Source organism: Odontesthes bonariensis, chromosome 10 (assembly GCF_027942865.1).
Source record: "Odontesthes bonariensis isolate fOdoBon6 chromosome 10, fOdoBon6.hap1, whole genome shotgun sequence".
Classification (NCBI taxonomy): Eukaryota; Metazoa; Chordata; class Actinopteri; order Atheriniformes; family Atherinopsidae; genus Odontesthes; species Odontesthes bonariensis.
The window spans coordinates 26,310,723-26,337,739 of NC_134515.1; the positions used below are offsets into that span (position 1 = coordinate 26,310,723).

Sequence of the window (27,017 nt, forward strand, 5' to 3'; positions counted from 1 at the left end):
CTTTATCCTACGGAAGCCTGGGAAGGAGGCGGCGCCCATTCGTAATCCATTGCGAAAGAAAGACGCAACCCACCGAGTTCAATGAAACAGACGAGCCCAACAATTTAAAAGTACATAAAATGGCATGTTTATTTAGTTTCAGTCATATTTCACGTAGCATTGTAAATCTGTTTTCGAATAGAAAGCATTTCTGTACAGCATCAGGCAGAAAATGTCTCGGCTTTCAGCACATTTTCCTTCTCTTTTTGATAAATCGATGGGAAGAGGCGTGTCGGGTCACGCTAGCACGCTGTGGTAAGTCCGGTGGATACATGGTTATATTTAGTGCAGTTATTGCATCATAAAGCAACCATCCCAAAAATAAACACAACAGTAGTGCAAATTTCTTTTTTTTTCTACTCACACAGAAAGAGGAAGTCCGGATGGTCTAAGGCGTTTATAGTTTTTCAGTGTCAGGCTTCATATTGCATACAGAATAAGAGGAAATTAAATTGGAACCCTTGTAAAAATTGTGCTTCGTAAATTGGTTGCTGAATTGGTCCACTTTGAAAAAAAAACTGCCAAAATATCCGTGAAAATAGCTAGTTGGTGAAACTTAAGACATGCAGGGGCTTCGACAATTCGCTCACTTTTTTTTATTATTATTATTATCGCTAATTGACAAATAAATAAATATCAGCCTTAATATGGGACTTTTTAAAAAGAAAATGTGCAGCGAGTGGCTCCTGAAAGTGTGTCAACGAACAATATTGTGGAAGATTGTCCTCAGAAACTGTCTCTACAAGACGAAGAGGAGGTGGAACCGGCGCGTCACTAAAATACTTAACTGTTAAAAAGAAACGATCAGTTTTCATGCAACACTTGCATAGATTTTTTTTCTTTTCTTTTTCTTCTTTTTTTTAAACCATGCTGATTTTTTTTTTTTAACTCTTGAAAATATACAGAACACTACAGATTAATACTCATGAGACATGGAAGCGGTAAACCAGTGAAGACCGAGCCTGCGCGCGAAAAAGAGACGCGTCGCTGCTCTACGTCGGCTCGCGGGCTTGGAGAGTGGCGGGGGAACGTCACGGGTGCTACGAGTCCTTCGGGAGCCCCAAACTTGTCAGCGGCGTGGAGTTGAGCGCGACGAGCGCGTGAGACCGAACACCTGAGGATCCCCCTTTGTGGAAAAAAAAAACAACAAAAAAAAACAGCTGCAAAAACTGCAGCACGTCGCGTTCAAACCCGCAGAGGGTGAGATCGTGCGTGGGGGTCGTGGATGCTACAATCAGTAACGTGCTACAATCGAATCACGGGGGGGTGATGATGATGGGTTTGGGGTTGGAGACACCGGGTGGTGCTTGAGGTGCAAAAGGCATGCGAGCTTACATTCTGTGAAGACTTGATTGGAAGAGGAGCTGCAGCTCGATACATGTGCTAGATATATGTGAATGACTTCGTGTAAACAAGCGATTTGGTAAATAATTCGTCCCTTGAAACCTTCAAAAACAACTTTTCTCGGATGTGTGTACATTCTGACTGCCCATTTGTAGATTTTTTTTTTTTTTTAGGTGTCCGAGAGTGATGCCCAGAGCGTTCCGCACCGAAGGTGGCGCCGACACCCCGCTGCAGCCTCGCGCCGATTACTTCTCTTGTGACTGCTCAGAAACGGCACGTGTCTCCTAAACGCCATTCGGTGAACACGTGGGTGGCAACGGACAAGTCCATATAAACAAAGTCAAACAAATAAAGTAGCAATGAAAGAAGACCAGGTGTCCATTCTGTATATACATTGCAATCAAACGTATTACTATTACCCATAAATGGATTCAACGACATTCGTTTATCCGTAAAGATCATTCACTTCGTGTTCAGCTGAGATGTGCAAATAGTCTTAAAATAATTATACATGCAATAGTAAAGAGAGTTAAAAGTCTTAGGACTTTTAAGGCCAGTATATGAGACATCCTACCAGAGAGAACTTGGGCAAAGCAGCTGGCAGCCTGAAACCCTTCTGTTGGAGAGGTGAGCAGCCCTGTTGACTGTCATCTGATAGACTTGACCTCTGACAGGTGGGTGATCTCCTCGGGTAACTAAACTAGGAGTGTGGAGGACTGACAGCTGGATCATTGGTTAATAAACTGGGTATCTGTGTCTGTTTTTCTGACCGACATTAAAATTTGGAGCTGATTCACCTTTTCATGGTTTCTGGAGACTGTACAACAGACGAAGGGCTTGTAGGGGACCTTGATGGTTATCTGGAGGCTGGGAGGGTCCCGTGTTTCAGTACGTGTCTCGGGGCCAGGGGCGGCTCCGCTGGCGGTTGTTCCTCTGGTTGTGGCCTTGCTGAGCATCGCGCTGGAGCAGCCTGTCCTGTGACTCGTGACCGTTGGTGTTTTGGGAGCTGTCTGTGTGCCCTCGGTGAGAGGGGTACACGCCCCTGTAAGCGCGAGCGTGGCAGGGAGAGGCAAACTCATCCTCTTCCTCCACTTCTTCCTCCTCCTCCTCCTCCTCTTCATCTTCCTCAATCCCAACATGGCACGGGCTTCCCCTGCGGCCACGAGACAGGGAGTCGCTGGCCTCGTCAGATGGCATGAGACTGTCCTGCTCCAAGGGGGAGTGGGCCTCCTCACCGGCCTCCTCCTCATCCCCCTCCAAGCCCACGCGAGGCTGCGTCTGGTTCTTGTTCTGGAGGATTTGAGTGGTAAAGGAGGGGGAAAAAAAGAAAGAAAGACAGAGTCAAAAGAAAGGCTTAAAGCAGAGACAACGTCTCTCAAAGTAGCTCAGATTTTCTGATAACTTCCTAATAACTCAAGTCTGTATTAAAGGATAATACAGCTTTGTTATTTTTAACATGGTATACAACCCATTAATGTGACTGTGGTGGCTCTGTGGGTCATGCTGACTTTGCACTCTTCTCTATCATCCTGATTTGGCAAGAGATGAATATATGTGGAAGCTGGCCAGTGGCCCCAGGTGTAAATATGCAATGCTGCTAGCAAATGTACATTATTGCTCATTCTGTTCACTTTGGAGAAGACTTTGAAGCAGCCATAAAAAATTTATTCATGCCAAAAATCGAGCATCTTGGAAAGCTGCAGGGTTTCGTGCAACTCCTCGTGGAGCCGCAACAGTCACACGCGCAGGACGTGCGACAGGTTAAAACAAATTAAGCCAGAATGACCCTTTCAAAAACAACGCCCACATGCCAGAGAGTGAACCAAAAAAAGTTACCGGTTGCTGCAGTTGTTCCTCCTCCCATCATGCAAGAGACGCTGACAAAAAGATCTTAAAGGAGACATATTTTACCTCTTTAAACAAGTTAGAATTGGTTTATGGGCTATACAAAAGATGTTCATGAAGTTCTTTGCACAAAATCACTCTCACATAAAGAGATTTCACCAGTTCTATTCTTGCCAGTTTCAGTCTCTCCCAAATTGAGCCGTTTAAAGGGCTCTGTCACTTTTATGCAAATAAGCTGTTGCTGGCCACGCCCCGCCACGCTCATGAGAAGCATCCGGCTGCGTGTACTGTTTACCTTTTTGTTTTGAGGGTCCAAAAGGTACATATATGTACTCAAGTGGTAAAAGGTACATATATGTACCTTTTTTTCTACATGCTGGGGTACAATAGACAGTCTGTGTTAGGCTACTTCAGTATAAGGGTACAAAACTATCCTTCAGAGGGTACTGCCCCATTGACAAGCCATCGTACCCCTAAAGGAACAATTCTGTACTTTATTTTCTGAGAGTGTATTTTTAAACTGTTTTTTTAAATTCCTAGATTGTTTTTAAAGTGTTTATAATTGTATAAACATTTTTATTGCTTTATTATGTCTTGCTACTGGATGCTTGAATTTCCTTCGGGATCAATAAAGTATCTATCTATCTGTCTGTCTGTCTGTCTGTCTGTCTGTCTGTCTGTCTGTCTATCTATCTATCTATCTGTCTATCTATCTATCTATCTATCTATCTATCTATCTATCTATCTATCTATCTATCTATCTATCTATCTATCTATCTATCTATCTATCTATCTATCTACTCCCTATCTATTCATTTGTTTTCTTCTGCAGTCTCCAGCCTGACTCACCTGTGGTGCGTTTCTGGAGACCCAGGTGTCCAGCAGCAGCTCCAGTCTCTGCCGGTGATACCTCCCGGTGGTTTTCACAGCCACGAACAGGTCAGCCTGTGTGAGCTGCTCCACAAGCCGAGGGGGAGCGCTCCTCTGCGCCGGGCCGCTCACCGCTCTCCTCTCCCGGGCCAGCCGCCTGAAATAAGTTGAGAAAACATCCGCGCCCCCTGCAGCCGGCAGCTCCTTCTGGTGTCCGCCAGTGAGCACGAGCATCCCGGCCACCAGCAGACAGGTGACCACGGCTACAGCAGTGCGAGGTCCCCCGACAGGCTTCCACATGTTCACTGCGTGGATGGGTTCACCACTTCGCTCATGGACAGAAAAGAAGTGTTTTCTCAACTTATTTCAGGCGGCTGGCCCGGGAGATGAGAGCGGTGAGCGGCCCGGCGCGGAGGAGCGCTCCCCCTCGGCCTGTGGAGCAGCTCACACAGGCTGACCTGTTCGTGGCTGTGAAAACCACCGGGAGGTATCACCGGCAGAGACTGGAGCTGCTGCTGGACACCTGGGTCTCCAGAAACGCACCACAGGTGCAGCCAACAACACAACACTTCATGTGTGATTTTCCTTTCGTAGCCATTGCGCTCATATGCTCGATGCTCGATACAAGATGGCGGATCTTCAACTAATGTAGAGGGTGGGGAGTGGGTGGGGACTCGACAGGTATATGCAAATTCCCCTATTGTGACGTCACAATAGGGGAGCCATCCAAATGGCTCACAGCAGCATTTTTTTCTTGACACCAAAGTCTTTCTACTGACCTACAGAAAATGGATGGATGGCTTTTTTTCACGCTTGGAGTGTTTAAAGGAACAGTAGAGGCCCAAATATGAACACAAAGACCCGCAAAAAGGGAGTTTTGCATAACATGTCCCCTTTAAATACAGCCAGATGTCACAATGAGGAAGGCTGATCATTTCATCACTTTTCTTCAATTCAACCATCTTTCGGCCCTTTCATCGCTAATCAGAATATCATCACTTGGGGCCATTTTTTTGGGTCACATCAGCTCAAATTCTTGAAATTCTTTGTTGTGAATGTACAACAACATCATGTCATGACTGTTTTAATTAGACCACCATTAACTGAACCAAATCGCAACTCAGTTTGGTGATTTGCACCACCTGAGGTTTTAAAAAACAAAACAAAACAAAACGCTGACCTCCCCCCTTCACGGTGGAGAGTTTTCCAAACACCTCATTTTGTTCTATGAGGAGGAACAAGTGCGTCAATCAAAAACTCTTCAACCGGATTATTTGACAGAAAAAACAAACCTGTCTTTTCGTGACGGACAAACGCCGAGAACAAAACTGGACTATGTAAATCAGCACTCACTAAAAGAAAGGAACCAAAGCTGCTGTTGATGGCAGAAGTTCTACTGATTATCTTCCAGCTGCACACGTGTCCTAATATGGCACACAGCTACTACCTAACAAAAAAAAGGTGAACGCATGCAACTCGAATGCATTTAAAACACATATTCAGTTATTGTCTAGGTAATAATCAGTGTTGCAGGTTACTTTTACCAAAATAATGTACTTGTTAGTAAAACCCCATAAACAAGATGGGACACTCTAAAGTGTCAATAAAGACTGAATGAAATGATTTGCAAATCTTATAAAAAACATATTTAATTTAAAATAGAACACAGAAAACATATCAAACACTGTAAGTGAGACTTTTTTTACTGTTTCGTATGAAATATGAGCTCATCTGGAATTCTATGGCAGCAACACGTCTCAAAAAGTTGGGATGGGGTCAGCAAAAGGCTGAAGAAGGAAGAGGTACGACCAATTAGGTTCATTGACAGCAGGTCAGTAACATGAATAGATGACGTAAGAGCACCTTAGAGAGGCAGAACCTCTCACAAGTAATGATGGGCAGAGGTTTAGCAATCTGCAAAAAAACCTGTCCACGAACTGTGAAGCATTTTCAAAAAAGCGATTTCAAAGATGTTGAATATTCCATCATTTGCTGCAATTAACACCATAGAAGGATTCGGAGAATCTCTCTGTGTGCAAGGGACAAGATTGAAAGTCAGCCTCGGTGGAAGCAAAGTGGAAAACTGTTTTGTGGTTCGACAAAATCAAAATTTGTCATTCGAGCCCAGCTTGTAATCAGCGCTCAGTTCTCAGCCTGCATCTCTGGTGGTATGGGGGTGCATTCGTGCCTGTGGAACTGGCGACTTGCACATCTGGAAAGGCTCCAAAGGTATCCAGGTTTTAGAGAAAAAACGTGCTCCGATTCATGTTTTTCAGGGAAGGCGTTGCATATTTCAGCAAGACAGTGAAACCACACACCGCATCTATTGCAACAACATGTCTCCAAAGTAGAAGAGTTCGGGTGCTGCACTGACCTGCCTGCAGTTCAGACATTTCAGCGACTGAAAACATTGAGAGCATTGCGGAACACAAAATTTCACAAAGAAGACCCAGGCTTGTCGAGCAGCTGGAATCCTTTATCCGACACGTATGTGGGAAACATGGCCCCGTCCCCAACTTTAGAGACGCGTGACTGCCATCAAATTAGCGACGGGCCTACATTTTTCATGAAATAGTAAATTTTCCCACTTTCAACATTTGTTCTTTTTTTCTGCGGTCTGTTTATTATGTGAATAAAATGCTTTATTTTGACATTGGCAAACTACAGCATCCCAAATTGTTCGGAATTTTCTTTCCTGTTTTAATATAGGTTCAATAAAAACTCATAATGAATAAAAAACTGTTTTTCCCCCGATGATCAGTGGGTTAGGTTTTACCTTCACTTCCAGTGTTAAAAGTACACTAAAGGGTCTAAAGGGTCACAGAACTGGGGAAGTGTAAAAATGGACATTCGGGGGGGGGGGGGGGGGGGGGGGGGGGGTGCAACAGGGTTTGCGGTGATGTTTAAGTATCTTTAGAGTCCTCTGTTCTGTCTGTGTGAGCGTGATAACAGGTAAAACAGTTCAACGGCTACAATCGTCAGACAAAGACGATCGACTTCAGACGAACGCACTGTTTATGCACTGATCATTTGCCTTGAAATCAGCATCATTCGAGTTATGTGTGCACCACTGTGAGTAGGGGACAGCATTCACAAAGCATGCTAAGAAAAGGGTCAAGACCGATGAGAAGTAGGAAACAATGCGAGCATTTGGGTTTTTTTTTTTTCACGCAAGCATTGTGTTTCAATTGCGGTTGCCAAATGGAGTTTGACAACTTTGTGAATTTTCTCAGAGAAAGCTTGTGGAGCTGCGGTTCACCCCGAGAGCATCCAGTAAAGGAAAGGAGGCAGGATGCAATAAAGAAAACAAACTGCAAAACTTAATGAAAGACACACATCTTCGTATCTTCTCTGTGGTGAGATCTGAGTGAATGAAATGCGGCTCATTCACTGTCTCAGCCTCTGTGCTGTGTTCGGGTGTCAGGTGTGGAGAGAGGGGTGGGGTTGGGAGGGGGGGTGCAAATACATATTGTATATAAACCCTATTACTTACCCCATTTTTGTAAGTGATCATTCAATTAATTCCTGTGTTTCAGAAAACTGCAAAAATGTTAAGCATGGATGAGTGAGAGGACAGACAAGACAACTGGAGATAAATCACAGAGTCTGAGATGGAAACAGCTGGTAAAGACAGTGAGAATGTACGTATTCAAAACCAGATTCCTTCACAAAGAGCTCAAACTATACGTTAAAAGCACAGCTTCTCTCTCTCTTGCCAGACAAATTCACAAAGACAAACCCACCTGTAGGCTGGAGATGGCAGAGGGCGGAGTCATCAGACTCGGATCTAGTAACGGGTTAAGAGGGGTGTTGCCGGGGAGGTGAGTGGCTCGCCAGTAGACTTCCAGGTATTCGGCCAAATGCTCACAAGCATCTTCCAGCTGGTTCTCATCCAAAATGACATCAAACATATCCTGTGAGTTTAGAAAGCAAAGTTTGAGAGTCCATAACCCTGCTCCCACTACTAAGAGCTTCAAGCTAACATGGCTCTGTTGAGCTGTGCAGGGCAGAGCTGAGCAGACAGACTGACAAAAGCTCTCTGGTTCAACCTTCTCCGATGAGTGTGTGGAGCACCTTATTTGATGAAAACTCTTCTATGAGCCTTTTAGGGACGGAGCTACTCTACTGACTCTGTGTCTGTGATGATCTTTTCTAACCCTCACAGCTCTCACATGAAAGAAACAGAAATTAATCACCCGAATAATCAGAGTAACAATAGACAATAGGTGAGCGGTTTGCCAGGTTTATCCATAAAGTTACATATATTACAGACTGAGAATAGTTACTGGTGCAGATAAGAGAAAATAGGAAACACATCCTCCTTCATATGAAGACGTAAGATACAGGCTGAAATGGAAATGATATTGAAGTTTGTGTAGATTCATGACTAAACCTGTATGTAGCTCTATGTAAGCACGGCTCTACGTTTATTGTGAATGATCACCTGAAGCCTGAGTTTTGGGTTTTCCCTTTCATCATAAAAATCAGTGGAGAAAAGGCACAAACTGGTACCTAAAGATTCTTCGGCATGAGGAAAAAGTAACGGTGGCTCAAACAGGATTAAAAAAAACATAGATTTGTTGGTGGAAAGTATCAACGCAGCAGCACCGTTCGCCAACAATTGATCAAAGCACTTACAGGGGGGCACTGAGTGAGTTTGTCCGCGGCCATCATCTGCACATTCAGGTGTTTGCTCTGAGACTTCCCCCTGGATTTCACCAGCCTCTGCAGCACCTGAGAGGGAGGGGAAAACACGGCGTCATAAACTCAGGAGGATGGGCTGTCCAAAGTCAACGTTCAAAGCGGGACTCGCCTTTGGTGAGGAAACTTTGACATAGACAACGATGGGAGCAAGGGAGGTTTTGGCGAGCTGCGCGGGGTGGTTGATGGTGTCCGCATCCAGAACCACCAGCTGCAGGGTTTTGGCGAGCTCGAATATCCTCTCAATCTCACTCTGAACCTCGGCTGCACAGCGAAGGTGACATTTGCAGGTTCAGATTTATTCCCTCTCTGGAGTAAAGAGCTGTGGCATTTTCATGCTGATGTTGGAATAGTTACCAAGGCTGGAGCGGGTGTTGGATCTCTCCATTATGGGTCTTTTGTTGAGGACAGATCTTTTGGCTAAGGACAGGTCGGCAGTTACACGGGTGATTGAGATTCTGCAACAAAGAATTAGAAAAAATATATACTATTCAGGGCCCGAATATTCCTGTATTCTGTGTTTATCATGTAATCTTATCCTTTTTACAGACCTTCCCTCAAATCTGTGTTTTAGGAAGTCAAAAAGAGCTTTCTGCATCATGTCCGTCACCTAGAGAGAAAAACATTTAAAAAAAGTATGTTATTGTATACTTTAGATTTATACATACAACTGCAGAAAAACAGCTGATTTACACCCAGGAACTGTCGCATGCCCGCCCAACATGACACAGCTCGATTGGAACAGCGAATTCAGACAAGTAAAGCTTGAGAAACTCAGAGAAACAAAAGACTCAAAGCTGGAACTAATGCAAAAGGCATGCAAAAAGTCTTCTCTTGGTCATTATTGGTGCAGACCAAATGGTCGTTTTATCCACTCAAGAAATAATTCTCAAACCTAACGTTTGCTCAAAGTATTCAGGTTATATAGAAAAAAAACATTATGTTATGGCTGTGAGGGTTTTCTGTAACCTTTAACCTGTGCGACATGTCTCTGTGTTGCCACAGCAACCAGCAACACGAGGCCTCGTCACTGTGGCTCTCCTTGGATCTAATTGAAATGCTGACACTTTTAAATCCCTGTTGAGTTTGAGTCACTATATCATGTCTAACATGAAACACACTTGTCCAACGGAGTTTAAACTGTTTCAAATGATTAAGTGGAGGAACGCTTTGGACAGAGAAAACGCTGCGGAGTAAATCAGTCATTCTATCAGCTGGAGGTGAAATGAGGACAGGCTGACCTCATAGCCCTTCAGCGATGGCCCCACGAGGACCACCGGCCTCATAGAGGGCACCACGTCATACGGAGGGACATGCTCCTGCAGGAATTGGGGAAGGACGATGGGAACAGAGAGAACAGGGTTAAGATTTCATCAACGAGTGATGGGAAAACCAGCAAGGTCAATAAAGCCTGAATTTCATAACATCTACTCACATTTTTGTTTGTACATTCCAGCTGTACACAGCAATCATTTCTAGTAATGGACTGAAACATTTACCACCTGAAAAGTTATCCAGTTACACTTGCTGGTAGCTGCTGTTCCCAGCTTTAAAATGATTAATCCTAAACAATCATTTCATAAAACAGTAGCCCAAACTTTGACACAAACAGCATACTGCAACTCCAGTCACATTTCTGTTCTATAGGTCTTTAATTCCACCCTATAAATGATTTCAGTGAGCATTCCACAAAAACCTAGAAATTAAAAGTAAAAAAAAAAAGATGAGAATAATCTTTATCATCACAAAGTGCTCAAACTCACCTGTTTTTGCTTCTGTTTAGCTTGTGAACACAAACCAACACGACAATCAAAACAAACCAACACGACAATCAATGAAGGCAAAGGAAAAGAAGGCAGCAGGAGCTGATTTCTCTTCCAGCAGCAGACGGAGGCTTGTAGTACTTACATTCACCTGCAGATGGCGGCGTGGTCCTCCAGCTCCCCGTCACCATGTCACCTAAACTGGAGGAGTTGCCTCCGGTTTTCCTGCAGACAGCCGCACACTGTATTATCACCCTCACTCTTTGAAAACGAATCCTGTGAGAAGCGTAATGCCCATGTGGCTGAATGTTTTATCTGACCTCTGTTTCTGCTCTTGTTTGAGTCTCATTGCCTCCAGTCGAAGAGGGCTGGGGATAAAGGTGATGTCTGCTCCCTCTTTTACCAACCGACCGATCCACCAGTCATTGTTGTACTTCTGTTAAGTTCAGTGAAATAACAGCACGGAGTCACATATGTGTCTTATTCACTGCCAGGGAGAGGGCTGATCATTACTAATAGAACGTAACGGCTCACTTCTTTGATGTGCAGGAAGTCTTTGGCATCAAAATTGACTGCAGCTCCCTGGACAGGACAGTCCTCATCCAGAGCTCCACAGTAACTCACATTGGTCTTTACTGCAAATGCTACAGGTTTGGACTGTGGCAGCAATGAAAAAAAGAACAAAAACACTTGACATGTCTGAACAGTATTGGGTCGATTTGTCGGTTATGAAAGCGGTGACCCATGACTTCACTTGTGTTTCTGTTGTCTGGCCATCTGTGGCTTATATTAACAGTAGTTATAACTCATATTAACTCGTGAAGTGGTACGCTAACTATTTCTCTTTAAAAGTCATAAACAATCAGCGATTTTTAATGTCACCTATCATTGCTTGGTGGCCAAGAGTGCTGCGCGCTGTGCACGTGGTGCGTTCAATACCGAATACTTAGTGGGAAGGATGAGTTCCCTTTTTACTTTTGGAGGATCTGAGGATATGTGGCTGTTTTTTTTTTTTTTTTTTTTTTTTTTTTTAAATTTCCAACAAGCCACCCTGGACTGAGCACTCTGACATTGGAAGCAGAGGTGTTGCTGTTAATCGCTGCCCCCTGACATATGAGGGCAGGCCTTTAGAAGTGTTGAAGGCAGTCAGCTGATGACGACTTGCCTAATGCTGATCTTAACATGAACTAAAGTTTCTGACCCACTTACAAATCCTGCATCAAGTGTTGTGTGAAGGTACATTGACTTATCGAATCCCAGAGGAATAACTCAATTTGCTTTTTAAAACAAGACTTTGCAAAAGTCTGGTTCTTAGGCAGCAAACACGGTTGCAGGCTCGCGAGAGATAGGTAGGGGAGTGCATCACCATCTATAGTAGGATCACGCCATTTTTAGCCATCCCCGTGTGACAGGAAGCTCAGATTGCCACAGACAGATAGATTTAATAATAATTTAACCACAGTTAAAATACATTTCCTCAATCTGTTGTTTCCAAAATAATCTGCTTCCTGATTTAGTGGTAAAAAGGAGTAAGTTATCGTGGCTCCTTTCAGCTGAAAGCACTTTTCTGGAGCGTACGCTCAACGTACACATTTTATCGTATAAAACCCAGTACGGCGTACCTTAGCTCTGTCGAGCTGCTGCTGTGCCTGGCGTTCGGCTTCACGCCGATACGCCTCGCGGTCCTCCTCGGCTGACAGGTCTGAATCCGACGGTCTACTGGTATACGAATCAGCCGACCCCTGCCAGGAGAGAGTCGCATGATAAAATTTGACAACGGGAACACATATTTCTATAACTCACATCTTACGCTAAAAGATCACTTAACCGATATTACTGGGATCAGAAGCATAGGCCTGCTCTTTCTGTCAGTGTGTGTGCTTTCGTCTGTATTTCATGCTCTGCGGTCTGTTTGTATGCAGGTGTGCATGCAAATATGCGTCTGCATTCATGACCACATTCGTGTGTTATCCTGTGTGAATCCACCAAACAATGCGTTGCTCTCCCACACCAGCTATGCTCTGACAGACCAAATATAGCACAAAGGAGGCAACTGCTTCCTCTTCTCTCCTGCTTGGCCCCAATCCATTCCAGCATCCCCCACAGTGCAGCACATATACATCCTTTATTCCCCAGTTTATTCTCCAAGGACATCTCCTCATTAGCAAAATATATGCTGGTTATCATTTTTCGGCGTAAGCAGTTTAAGGACGCATCCCGGGGACGGCTGGCACATTGTGCTGAAGGCAACACATAAAGGGGATGGAGTCATTCTACACAAAAAGGTTGCTTTCTTAAATACAACATGCAACCTGCTATTAGGTGCTATAGAGCTGGAACTATTAATCATAAACAATTAGTTTATGCTCAAAAGAAAATTCCCGAGGAACTGTCTTAGGTGCTGTCTAAATATCTTCTTCTTGAAGTCACGATGCCAAAACGTTCACTGCTGCCAGCATCTCAGGTCTTGAGTTTCCCGCCCTTTCTTTGAGCGTGAAATGAACTAATCTGGGGTAAAATCTGCCAGTGGAAAAATAACCCTTCCTGCGAAATAGAAACGTTAAAATTGACACCGAAATCAGTTGTTGCAGGTGATGAAATGGATGTTAAAATAACAAGAAAATCGGAAATAAAATGGAAAAAACACGAAGATGTTCTGGAGGCAGTTTGAGTGTCTATGAGAGTGTGTGTGTCTGTGAGAGAGAGTTCTCCTATATTTGGTTCCCATTTGGCTTCTCTGAAGAAACTCAGCCCTTGATCTGTCAGAACCGTTGCAGCAGAGACAAAATCGAGTCTGATGAAACAAATGAGAAAAGAAAGGGAAAAAAAAAAACGTGACAGGCGTGATGGAAATGCTCAAACAGTCTCACGCGTGAAAGATCAACCGCATTCTTCGAAATAAAGCGAAACGTGAAACAACAAAGCATACAGTACTATTTCCACACTGGTTTTTCTTCTCCCTCAGAGTGCAGCGGCTCCCTGGTCATCCATCTTGTCAACATATACAAACTGATCCTCTGGAGGACCAATTAGCAAGAGCACAATAAAACGAAGTTCAAGCACCAAATACACAAAGAAGTCCCTCAACAGAGGAGAACAACCGCGGCCTTTGCTCTCTCTGCAATTCAGAAGAAATGATTATCAACAGTACCACTGCAAGCGAACACCTCTCCTCCTTTCTTCTTTTTTTTGGTGTGCTGTCTATGTTAGATAACTACATCTGATTTCTAGCACTCACAAGCTCTGCAAGGCAACACTGCACCAGTGCCGGAGCAGCGTTGACAGAGGAGAGGAGGGTGAGGAAGAACAGGTGGAAATAGAAGGAGAGCGAGAGAAATGAGGGGAGTGAGTGCGTTACACCAAGATACACACCGAGAGGAGAGGGATGTTTATGAGTAACTGATGGATGGTTGGCGAGATGAGAGATATATGTGAAGATAAACCAAGGCGACCTCAAGGGAAAGATGAGATTAGAACCCCAAAAAAATTGAGGTGAGACCTACATGACTACTTTTTTACCCAACAGAAGAAAAATAGCGAACATGACCAAGACCACATGAGACAGACAGATAGCAGAGAGAGTTGCAAACCTGGCTGATTAAGAGGACGGCGCTGGAGCCCGATAAAGACATGAATGTGAATTTCCTATCTGTAGCGGCTCCCGTGCCTTCACTGAGAATGCTCCCAAAACCTCACAGACATTATAGATATGCTGGTGGGCGCAGAGTAAAGGCGTTAAAGGCTTTAAATGACGGTAGAAAACAGGAGTGATTGCTGCTTGTTGTGTGTGTTTGGACATGACGCTGCACTGTGGACCGCTCCTGCACGCTCTCCGGCCCGGCCACCTGTAAAACGCTACACAAACATGCGTTATTGTGCAAGAGGGTTGTGTAAGAGAAGCTTAACTGCATTGCAGAGTGTAACAATGAGAGTACATCTAAATCTTCTTTTTTGAAGATTTTTTTTTTTCTTTGGCTTATTCTCGCTAATGTCCCTCTCTTCCGGCTAAATTTAACATTCTTCCTTCCAACTCTGCTTCTCTTGATTATTTTCTTACACGCTGCAACTCAAGGGAGAGGTGTATCATCCGGCTAGGTGAGTCCTGAGAGGTCCAAGTCATCCTACAGGTTATTGCATTGCCTTAAAACGGCCTTTTGAAAAGTGACTGAAAAAAAGCTTCTCCAGGCTGGATTAACATGATAACATGGTTGGGCTTCGCAGCACTCCAGATTCTTCCAAGTTCCCTCTTTTTGCAGCTTTTTGTAAAAACTGTTGGATGTAGCTTTTTGGATTATTTTTTTTTTTTGGTCAGACGGCTTAAACTCGTAAGATATTTTGATTGAAAAAGACTATGTGTAAACTTACAGTCACTTAAAACAATTCCAGATTGTTGCTCTGCTCTAATAACATCCTGGATTTATAGCTGCCAACCAAAAGGCAACGTCTCTGCAGTCAAATCTATGAGAAAAACTTTGTCACACGGTGTTGTGGCGCTGCACATACTTCAGTCGATAACTTGATTCCGCTCGCCTGTACAACTTTTATATCTGGCTCTTTGGCTGCTTAATGTTCACCGGTTGGCCCTGTGACAGCTGTGATAGACTCCAGCCCACCGTAACCCGAAATAGGATGAAGCAGGAGTAGAAAATGGATTGATTCACAGCAAAAGCAAAGTTACTGGTTGGACAAACATTGAGTTGTGAGAATCCTAAAATGTTCCCGATAGCTGTAGAGTTGGGTAATATCTCCTGCTGTGAGCGAGTCCCTTAACATAGTAGCTCGATACACTGGCAATGCGAAAACTCCCGAGTCGCTTCACGTTAAGTTATATAATACTCAAGTATAAACAAAAATTACCGGGTGCATACGAAAAGAAAAAAATTAAGCAACAACTGACACATCAACGCTGAGTGTCACATAGGCAGAATCAGTGTCAGACTAAGGAAAACTACCAATGTTCTCGGATGATGCATCTACATAAGGTTGTTATGGAATTGCTTCCACTCTAACCGAGACTTTCCCCGACCAATCGCCCAAGACGGGTGGGCAATTTAACAACAGTGTGCCACCCGAGGCGCCTACTGGCTGACTTTCAGTTCTTCTACTGTGCTCGCTGGACTGAAAATAAATGTTGTTTCACGTGACCGTGCCATTAGCACACCTGCATGCACCAGCAGTTCACCAAGTAGGAGGAGTCTGATGATAATTGAAATAGTGGATATGCTGGATGCACACGTCACATGGGCCCAACTCTAACATATGGCTGATACAAACGGGAAAAGGTTGTGTTAACACCCAGGGATAAGGTCGTCATAAATCAAAATGATTAATAAAGTGTGTGAATCTGCTGAGTATGTTGCTCTCAGGCTGTGCCGCCACATGTGTTTAAGAGATGTGCTCCTCCTCTGCAACTTCAAGCTGGCTTGTTAACTGGAGATCTGACATTCCACCAAACTAAAAGTGACAGATTCAAAAGTTTGGACTCGGGTAAAAAAAGCAAAAGAAAGCATCAACATGAAGAACTGCTGTTTCTGGGTCATTATGTTTCTGTATCTGTTGAAACATACTAATTATGAAACACACAGAGACTGATGGAAAATTCCAAAATTCTCCACCTTTAAATTGCAGGCAGCAGAATCCGAACAACAGCAGAATTTATTATGCTGGAGGCTGAGGCAGCTTTTCCCTTAGTGGAACAACCAAAACACAAAACTGCAACCTCAAGCAATTTGGAAATCCGGCAAGCAAATATCTCATTTCAAAGAGTGCTCTGTGAACTGTGGGGTCGTAATTCAATGTCAGCAAGTTACACTCGGCGTGCTATCCGAGGCACGATGCGATAAGTCACCGTTTTTTACATAAGCGTCGGTGTCGACTCCGTGTCAGACCGATCAATCAAAGGACTGTGTAGAAGTGACAGGAAGTAAAACAGTTGCAGGAATGAGGGGAAACAGGCACCCTGATGGAGAGGGGAGGCCAGGTGAAGGAAGACGACAAAGGAAAACTGAGAGGTGAAGCACCTCCACAACAATGAAAATGCTGTCAAATGTGGGGGAGATAGGAAGAAAGGAGAAGAAGAAGAAGAGAAGAACAATGTGTGTGAGGAGGCTTTTGTACTTACTCAGTTAAAGTGGTGATGGCGCCGCTGCCGGTCCCTCCCTCTCTTTAGACTACATGCTGTATGCACACCAGCCACACCGTGTCCCATCCCCTAACAAGGGACAACCTGCACTGGAACAGACGCCGGCTACACCTTCTTTTCTATTCTTACCCCACCTCATCGCATCACAACACAGCAACCAACGCAGCACTTGCGTCACTTGATCCGACCGCCTCTTTAAATCCACATCACTCTCCCTCTTATTGCCTTTAAAGTCCAACTCAATGTGCGGCAGCAGAGGTGAAACAGATGATGTTGTTATCACGCACTCCCCCAAGATGTCCTCATGTCCTACATATAACACATGCATCCATACTGTATCCTGCTGCAGAAATGAGTCATACTCCACTGCTCCTCCATAGTCACCCCACCCCTATCACAGCCAAGAAACTATCTGCTCTGTTTGTGAATTTTACTCTGTCTGCATAAAACACTTTGTCACATCACCAGCGGGAGCGCGAGGAGGCGGGGCGCCTGTTGTGCGTGCGGGGAGAAGCTGATGATTGACAAGCAAGTAAAAAAGGTGCTTGCGCAAACACTTCACCCACACATCATCACCGGCATCATGAATATTTTAAAGCGCACAATATTCTCTTTGAATCTGGAGATTGTCATTAAGCCCCCCCACCCCACCATGATCAGGATAACTAATGTCCCCTCCTGAAGAAGATGTCTTCTCAGCCTTTTTCCGCTCACCGACACCTCACTGCTACTCTGCTCCACATTCCCTATAAATCTAATGGTGCTGTGGATGAAATGAACCCATCTGAAGATCACACCTGCTGTTCAGAGGGAAACGTTGCGCCTCTCGTCTTTAAGGCATTCAAATCAAACTGGTCGAGCCCGTTCGTGAAGTGTTTCAAATCCCGAGTAGAATGTTTTCCTGTTTTTAGCCTCGCAAATACGAGCATCATTCCCGTTCACATTTGACAACGAACAGGTGTCCTACTTAACATGATGTAGGGTTGTCACCATACTAGAATTTCAAGATACCGTCACCCAAGGAAATACTTGTTTTTCTCATTTTCGATGACTCGTTACGTGGAATAAAATAACATGAGCGAACATGGCTCCGGACTAACTTTTCCACAGACTGCTTGAGCCGACTTCAAATCTACACGTTTGTCTTGTTCTCATCTCAACTGCATTGTCGTTAAACAAACGGTATGCTCATGAACAGACACTTTACAGAAATGACCAAACTCGGACACATCAACGTCACTTCCAGTGGGACGAACAAATATTGCTTCTGATAGCCTGATTCATTCCTTTGCGTGCGCTGAATATTATCGTCATTTCTTTTTCCTCTGATGAACGATTAGTTGATTCCTGGCTTTCCAAAGCTCCAGAAAGGGTGAGCGTGTCCGTTTCTATGGTGTCACGCTGTTCGACACGTGTCCCATGTTCAAAGTTCATGGTCGAGTCACAAACTAGCCTTTTCCCGCCTCAGCTATAGCACTATAGCAGTGCGTGAAATGCACAGCGCTCCTTTCTTTGCCATACCTACACCGTGTGTTCGATTCTTGTCGGATAAATATGTGTCTGGTGTGTACAATGTGGAACCTACTTAACTAAATGATCTGAGTATTAAGTAAATGAGTATTTCTTCCACTACTATCTGAAACAAAGTGTTTTCAGTTTAAATAAACCAATTATTTCAGACTGTCAGAGTAGCTTGTGATGTGAAGTTTAAAGGAATTGGTAGATGGGTAGAAACAGTTTCCCACCCTGGAATCTGCTCCATTTGTGTGCCCTGTTGCGATCATTCCAGGTCTAGATTTATTGAAAAAGTCTAAAAGGATCCTGTAGAAATACTCAACAGAGCCCTACAGGAGAAAACAGAGCCCTGTATTTCTGTCATTAGAACGTCATTCATTTATTTTTTATTTTTTTTGCCTTTAAAGGGGATATTTGAATCCCTCCCAACTCAAGACTTGCCCTATTTGATGCACCGAGGCTAGTAAATCTCGGGGATCTAGTGATTTGGGGTAGAGCTCTGTATGCGCAGTTCATCTGTAGCAGAGTGAAACCTCTCGACTCCTCACAAACCGATTTCTACAGGGATCAATTTCTCCCCTCTGGTGGAGTGGAAGTGCGAGCAACTCTGCTTCGCACTGACACCCACATCAAATCGAACATATCCTCAGAAACAACACATGCAGGGGAATTGCATTTATCGTGAGTATGCTCCCATCAAATCTCATCAAATCATCTGGTCTTGACGAGACTATAATTTCCAAAGAGAAAATATTCTTTTTTTTTCTTCTTCGTCAAAGAGAAAGTCTTAAATAACACAGAATCTCCATATCTTCCACACATGCCTGACCTGAAAACATTAATTAAAAAAAGTGGGCTGTGTTGGGATTTCAGTGTTAAAGTGATTCCACTTTCAAGCATCATGCTGCCCTCTAGTGGGCAAAACAATACCTGCAACCAAGGACACGATGAAGACAAAAAGCAGAATCAGTCATGAATTTGAAACTAAGATAAAATAAATACACAACTATCTTATTTATCATATATATGAAGGTGCTGCACTCGTGCCAACAACTCCAAAGAGATCTGCTCAGGTGGACAACTTCAAGCACTCGCAGCTTTATTCATACTCACACATTGTGACCTACATTTGCTTAGAAGAAACGGTTATTCCCTCCCACTGACGCTGAGTGTTTGATAATCACCACTGACAGCGATGTGCGTAGAAAAATGAATGCATAAGAGAGCTTTTACCTGCCGTTTGATGAAGCTGGATGTCGTGTCAGAAGACGTGCTGCCATCTGAGCGTTTGAAGCGGCTCTTGCGTTTAGGCAACTTCCTGGGCAGCTGGAAGGAAAGAGGCATACACAGGTTAAGAGAAACAAAAAAAAAGGTAGAGGAGGGGGTGTCAACCAGACAGACAGATTTTTTAACTGCTTTTGGCTAGCTTTAGACTAAATAAACACCTAAAATTAGGCTGCATGAGTGCAAAAGCACTGTCCACGAGGGGATAAAGCGACCTAAAGAAATGCAAATGAATAGATGTAAAGCGGAGATATGTCAATATATCCAAAATGAGATAATAACGTGACATGGAGGGTTGACGAAAAAAAAGAAAAAGAAAAAAGACATACATTGTTCAAACTGGCACACAAAAAATGTGAAAATGATGACAATTAGCCACAAAATATCCTAAAAAATCCTCAAAATGACTGAAATTGGCCCAGAATGGCTAAAAAGAGATGCACGCTACCAAAATGTGACGAGAAAATGAATAAACAAGTCAATTCAAATATATATATATATTTATATAGGTGTAAAAATAAGACCAAAATGGATAAAATTTCTTAGATCTTGGTTGGATGAGTGGGGGTACTTTTTCATGCTCAACGGCCCATTGTTTCATAACCTGTATATTAAAAATAGTAGATAGAATCAGCTGTGACTCTGCCAAAAAAATCCCAATGCATCTCAGCACTGCTTTTATGTAGACAACACAGTTTCAGCTTTAAAGCAGACCGAGCCCTCTGACAGAAAACACTGGACTCGGGCCACAGGTGAGTCATGGTGTGCACATTAACACCAACAAAAAAAAAACCTGCAATCACGTACTATGATTCTACTGGTGTGTGCTGGTTTTTCCTCCATCAAAATTGATGCAAACGTTGAAGGAAACCGTACTGAAATAAATAATAAAGCACCAACGCAAAGGCCTGATCGGACTGAAACGGTAGGATGTATCAAGATCTGAGGAGGTGCCAACCTGTTTGTGTGTGTGTGTGTGTGTGTGTGTGTGTGTGTGTTGTGTATACATTAAAGGCATAATATGTCAGCTTACTGTGTGATGCACTGGCTCAAACATTAACCAGCAGTTTCAACGAAGGCAGGGGTGAAGAGGAGAAAAAGTATCTGGCTGCCAAAACGCGACGCGTCAAATGAAACAACAAGTAGCAATTGAGACGTTAGCTAACCGTCTTCAAACACTTCGCTCCGCGAGGACAGAGTTAGTTTAGTGGTGTGAGCAATGGGAGTCAAGTGAGTGGATTTACCTGAAAATAATGCGACTGGGAGCCGGTTTCCACAGCAGACAGAGGGTCTACGGGTGATTTGGACATTTTGACTTGCACCATCTATCGAGAGCGCAGGGAAGCGGGATGCACACAGACATGGGTTACTGGTGGAAACAAGAGGCATCAAATACATCTATATGCAGTGAAAACAGAGAGGAAGAGCGGAGGAAAAAAAAAAAAAGCGGCCATCAATATCCAGACCTAACTGACAGGGAAACTACTTTGCTACTCCAGATAAAAAAGAAAAGGGAAAAAAACGCGTTATATCGGAGGTAAAAAAACGTACCACGAGCAGGACAAATATTGGAGCTAAATTAAACGGTTAACGGCGCGAGGCGGCGTCGTCGTCTCACAAGCAGCCGTACAGGTCCGTACTAAGTGCGCGTGTCTGCCGGGGGTGTCGAGGTTCACCGAGCCGACATTAAAATCAATTCACACCAGCACATAAACAGTCTTTGCACGTTTCCTTCTTCTTTCTTTTTCTTTTTTGTTGGTGTATTGCTTTGTACGGACACAACGCCTCGTCTCCTCTGTACACATCGTTTGTTTGTTGGATTCAAACACACGAGACAGCAGTGAAATAAATGGGGGACCTTCAAAGGGAGGGTTTTAAAAGTCAAATCAGCGAAACATTTTGCTGCATTTTTTAGGTCATAGACCACAGTTGTCGTTTGTTGGAGGAAACGGTCCTTTTCTTTAATGAAAGTTGAGACGCCGCCTATGAAGCTTAATTAACGGTTTATTAATCATTACTAACGATCGAACGAACGAATCATGAAATATGAGAAGGAAAAGCCCTCGGGTTGCCACATTGTGCCGAACCCCCCTTCTTTAAAACTTTAACAAAATGTGATCAGCTCCCTTACTCATTGGGAAGATCCACTCAATGCATTTCATCTTTGTGGAAAAGGATTAGGTGTTTACAGGTTCAGAGGTGTTACAGATTAGCCATTCACTAACTTTAAATAGCTCGACTTGCTGGTATTATGTTTGAAAAATGCAGCTTTGTGATGGATAGATGGTTTTTTCATTGCACTTTAAGAGACTTATGACGTTCACACATATTTTCATCCTAAATAATCTGTGAACATGTGTTTTCATGCAATACAGTTGCAGTCACAACTGAATTTTCACACTGAATAAATCAAATGAGAAGAGTTGCAGTTAGATCTGTGAAAATGATCCCGCCTTTCTGGGTTTATTTCAAAAGAAAGCCTCACTTCTAAATATTGATCAGGAGGGTGTATTGGGGTCAGTTGGTTTGCATCGTTGGAATGGTAAATGTATGTGCTGAAGTGTAGGGATCACTCTTGTTTGTTTTGACAGCTGTGTTGTTGTGTTTTTCTTCTTGAAATTGCGCTTATTCGGGAAAAGTCTCAAAGTACTATCAGCACCTCAGAAGAAAAAATTCTCGTTATGCCTGAGAATGCCATCTAATACACTATTACATCTGTTGAATGTTATAGATTATAAATGTACAGTGCTGTGCACCCCTCATTTCTTTATGTTTTCCTTCCAAGGAGCCAGATGTGCGCTCTCCAGCCTGTTCTCCATGCTTTCGTGAGGTCTTTCAAAGTTTTTCTCTGGCTAATTTTCCACTTTGTTCTCTTGTACCTGACTATTTTCAGAGAAATGTATTTTAGGTTGGTTATGCCGCTGAGCAATGACATGTGAATCATTCAAGCATAAAAAGGGACCCAAAACAAGGGATGAACCAGTGTTGTGTCTACGTGCCAAATTAGAAAAGAACTGGACTGAAAATCTGTGTCAACACGTCTTATAGAGTAATGAGTCCGAGTTTGAAGCCCGTGAGCAAAAGGCAGCCACCATCCAAAGGAGAGCTTTGGAGTGTCCTTCAAGAAGCCTGGATAACTATTCCTGAAGACTGCTTAGAGAAATGACAAGATAGCTTGTGTAAGAGGGTTCGGGCTGTGTTGAAGAATAAATCTGCTCACACCAAATACTGACTCTCAAGCTCATACCTGCACAAACTCAGTTTTTTCCTTCTACACTCTATTTTCATTTATGTTTGCACGTGTTTTAATAAAATCACTGAGTCTGTTTCCTGTTTTCCACGCAATATATAAAGAAATTAAAGTGGTTTGAGACTTCTGCTTTAGTTGGCTGAATTTTGTTCTTGTGTCATTTGGCCTACCTCAGCCTTTTCTCCCTGTTTCCATTCCTTAAGAAAGGCTTCTTGACAGCCACCCTTCCACAGAGATCATTTCCGATGAGGCTTCAGTGAACAGTAGACGGATCAACTGAAGGGCCAGACGCATCTCTCAGCTCCCGTGTCAGGTCTTAGCTGGATTTTTTCCTATTTCCCAAGGAGATTTTTTTCCTATTTCCACTCCAAGTGGTGAGAATGTCAAAAATGACTTCTATTTAGGGTCATTTTGTGTGTTATCGCAAATATCGAAAGAGAGTCTGGAAATTGTATCAAAAATAAAGCCACAATTGGCGGAGAAATAAGCCATGTGCAAATGGATGTTTCCCAGTATTGTAGTTACTCATTTGCACAAGTGCCAAAACATGAATTGGCTCAAAAAAAAAAACATTAGCGTCTTAACTAACATAAAGTTATCACTCCTTACAAAATGTTGTGTTCAGCTGCCTGTGAGGGACGAGTTTTCACTCAAACATAAGATTAAAGGGAAATAAACTGTTACTCACAGTGGGATTAGGTTAAACCAAACAAAAGTAGTTATTTTAATACTGAACCACTTGTTTATGCTTGTAAAAGATCAAAACCCCCCATATAACGAGACATCTCTGAAATCTGACTGGCTATTTTGCATTATTGCCATAGCAACCACTAAACAGCTCTGTTGTCCATTTCTTCATTCCAGTCGGTTTGTGGATGGGAGGATCAGGACAGGGCTCCACATAAGGACTGCACTTCTAATACCAGTTGTCATATGAATGATTGTAGCCATGTTTGGTCTTTTTTGAAAGTCTGGGCTTTTTCATTCCTCTTGACTCTCAGCAGCTTGCGGGTTAGACGGTGAAGTTTCTTAAATGGATCACTCCAGGGTTGAATAAAAGCGAGACCATAGTAACAGTTGACCTTTTGGGCCAGTTACTTTGCCTCCTAGCTTTAGTAATCCAGCATGTTGACTTTAATGTGGCGTTTTTACAATAACCTATAAGAGGAACTGACTGAACGCAATAGAAATACGTCATATTCCTCTGTCAAACTCTTGTCTTGGAATATAAATGTTACAATAATGGCTTGTAACGATGATCATGGGCTTTACATGCAACATAAAGCAACATAGAGCTCATGTTGAAGTTATTGCTCATGATCTATTGACCTTTTCTCAAGGCTGGCTTGTCCCTTGTAAGCTGTTCATTTTATGTTTGTTTAAGGCTTCCAGTAATGTCACCTGTCAGCTTTTGTAAACAGCTGCATTATGTTGGACAGTAAATTAGGGGATTTTTCTTAGAAACCACACTGTTCATTTCCAGTAATTCCCTGTTTACCTCGCCATCACTGTTGTATTTCCATAAATCATTGCTTCGTATTTGAGAGTTTCATCATGTTGAGTTTTCGACTGAACAATAAGTGAAATACACACTTATATAATGTGCCGACTGTTTCTGAGGCACCACCAGCGGGCTTGTTCCCCACTTTTGTTTTCTTCAGGGCATTTCTACTTCCTTATACAAAACTTGTCCTGCAGCTTTTGCACCTCATGTAAGATTCTGATCTGATTGGTCTGTTATTTGTGCTCAAACACATACCCTTCATGCCCCTTACCATCTATGCAAGGCACTGTGGAGAAAAAAAGTATGAGAAACATGCCCAAATCTGAGGAATTGATCTCTCACAGACACTCCTCACTGTTGGGACAGCCAATGATATCTTTTGTGGAATTGAAAATAATGGGAAAGTGAAGTGACGATAAACATAACAGGGGGAAGGCGGGTGGTTGCAGTGAATGAGGTTAGCACTTCGGCATATTGTTCTGGTCGCCATCATTTCTGATGCATGTTTTCTGATATTTTAACTGAACTTGTAGAAGTCGAGGCAAAAAACGCGCCCTCTGCTGGTCTGTTTTGTAACGCCGGTCAAACCTTACATGGCAGCACAGAAGAGGGCAGCGTTGCTATTCTTTCAGCAGGTTCTGGAGGGATTTCCTACAAATCTACTTCGTAAGCCAGTCTGACCAAAGAATGTTCCTCTTGAGCCAACAAAAAAAATAACATGCATTTGAAGGATGTAGTGATAATTTCACACCAACAAGTGGCAACTGTTCATATTTGTTCAATCTGTTTGTTCAGTTGTGTTCATTTACCTAATAATGGATAAAATAGTGTGTTCACAATATAGGATTTAAGTGAAATCCTAAAACACAAAGGTGGGTGGGATTTTTCTGTGTATCTTTTGTTGTTGTTATTCTTTTCTTAGTTTTTTTCTTTCATATTTCCTTTTTTGATCTGATCAAATAGATATAGCAGATCTTAAAATCCTGCATGCCATAGATAGATGGTACTTTTCAAGTCTTGAGCTATCCCTCATTCCCTTCTATTTTGCCTCCAAAGAGCCAGACTTGTGATCTTTAAAGTCTTTTTTTGTCAATAGTTCTCCAGGCTTTCTGAAGGTCTTTCAAAGTTTGTCTTTCGACATTGGCTGCTTTTTCACTCATTTTCAGTCTAGAGAGATACATCTGACCCTTCAACTGATCCATTCACAGTTCACTGAAGCCTCATAAGAAATGGTTTCCATGGAAGCGTGGCTGTCAAGAGGCAATTCTTAAGGAAGGGAAACAGGGAGAAAAGGCTGAGGTGTGCCGAATGACACAAGAAGTGGACTGAAAATCAGTGGCAACAGGTCTTATGGAGGGATGAATCCTCCTCAGAGCCTGGACCCGGAGTGTGGGATCATCTCGACAGAAAACGGAACAAAAGGCAGCCAACATCCAAAGAAGTGCTCTGGGATGACCTTCAAGAAGCCTGGAGAACTATTCCTGAAGAACAAGAAAGCTTCTCCAAGTGGGTTCAGACTAGGGCTGTAGCGATACACTAATCTCACGATACGATACGATACGATACGATACATGATATTCAGCCAACGATACAATTCAATAAGATACGATAAGATACGATACGATACAATAAGATACGATACGATACAATACGATTCGATACAGTTACATCATTTTCTGGGGGAAAAAAAGGGACAGTGTGATTTGACATAAATCGTTGCTGATTTGACTGGTGGTCCAACCTTTGAACCGGAAGGACAACACAGCCAGACAAACAGAAACAAACGAACATGTCACAAACGTGAGAGCTATGCACTTTATACAACATTTTTATGAACTAATTTATCACTGTTTTGTATAATGTGACCCCCTAGGATTGTATTGTATTACCCTAATGTTCTGGGTTTTCTTTTTTTTTTTTATATATTTTTTGGGGCTTTTTATCCCTTTTATGGACAGGACAGTTGGAGAGAGACAGGAAGTAGGGATCAGAGAGAGGGGGAAGGCATGCAGCAAAGGGCTGTCCGGTGCGGGACTCAAACCGGGGCCAGCTGCAGCGAGGACTGTAGCCTCTGTATATGGGGCGCCTGCTTAACCCACTACGCCACGGAACACCCCCATGTTCTGGGTTTTCACTAATTGTAACGTCTGACTTTTCAATAAAGTTTGCTTTAAAAAACAACAACATATTATTAAAAAAATAAATAAATAAATCGATACTCGCGGCTGAAAAATCAATACTTTATCGGGAAACGAAATATCGATATATATCGCAGTATCTATAAAATTACTCAGCCCTAGTTCAGACTGCGTTGTGTCTTGGATTCACGTTTGCACACATTTTCAATAAATCACCGCTTGCGTTTCCTGTTTTCCAGACAATATACAAAGAAACGAAGGGCGGATCAAGACTTTTGCACAGTTTGCTTAAAGGTGGGGTATGAGATCTTGGAAAAACGGTTCCTGCAAGCTATATTTTTGAAAATACACAACCTTGCCTCTCCCTTCAGCCCATCCCTCGAAACCACGCCTTCAAAACACATGAACGAGTCACGAGTCTGTGAACGAGCAGGGGGGAGGGGGGCTGATCGGTTGATTGGCGTGTCAGAATCCAATAGAAGTAACTCTCATCATCACTTCTATTGGTCAGTCAGACATTTCCTATTTCTACACCCTCTACAATGGACTAAAATATTAATTTTTCCGCCCCAAACATTCTATTTTAGTGGGTGCAATGGGGTCGTGAGGAGGTTTTCAGACA

At 43.1% G+C, this 27,017-nt stretch overlaps 1 protein-coding gene across 1 annotated transcript; it reads right to left on the bottom strand.

Moving 5' to 3' along the window:
• Positions 1 to 1,193: 1,193 nt before the first annotated feature.
• On the bottom strand, positions 1,194 to 21,105 carry LOC142389808 (voltage-dependent L-type calcium channel subunit beta-3-like). The gene is made up of 14 exons (XM_075474929.1): positions 20,748 to 21,105; positions 19,453 to 19,545; positions 12,185 to 12,304; positions 11,097 to 11,219; positions 10,883 to 10,998; positions 10,708 to 10,787; positions 10,563 to 10,582; positions 10,041 to 10,118; positions 9,351 to 9,409; positions 9,157 to 9,257; positions 8,912 to 9,063; positions 8,737 to 8,832; positions 7,842 to 8,012; positions 1,194 to 2,673 (listed from the first exon to the last, which is right to left on the bottom strand). Exons 1-14 carry the CDS (start codon positions 20,826 to 20,828, stop codon positions 2,269 to 2,271), a joined length of 1,695 nt encoding a protein of 564 aa, XP_075331044.1. The 5' UTR covers positions 20,829 to 21,105; the 3' UTR covers positions 1,194 to 2,268.
• Between the last annotated feature and the right edge of the window lie 5,912 nt (positions 21,106 to 27,017).

Excerpts from the sequence above, each read along its gene's own strand:
- LOC142389808 (XM_075474929.1), bottom strand. The coding sequence starts at position 20,828 with ATGGTGCAAGTCAAAATGTCCAAATCACCCGTAGACCCTCTGTCTGCT. Across the intron at positions 10,119-10,562 it reads CTAAACAGAAGCAAAAACAG|GAGCATGTCCCTCCGTATGA; the intron begins GTGAGTTTGAGC and ends CAATTCCTGCAG. Across the intron at positions 8,013-8,736 it reads AACTCACTCAGTGCCCCCCT|GATATGTTTGATGTCATTTT; the intron begins GTAAGTGCTTTG and ends CTAAACTCACAG.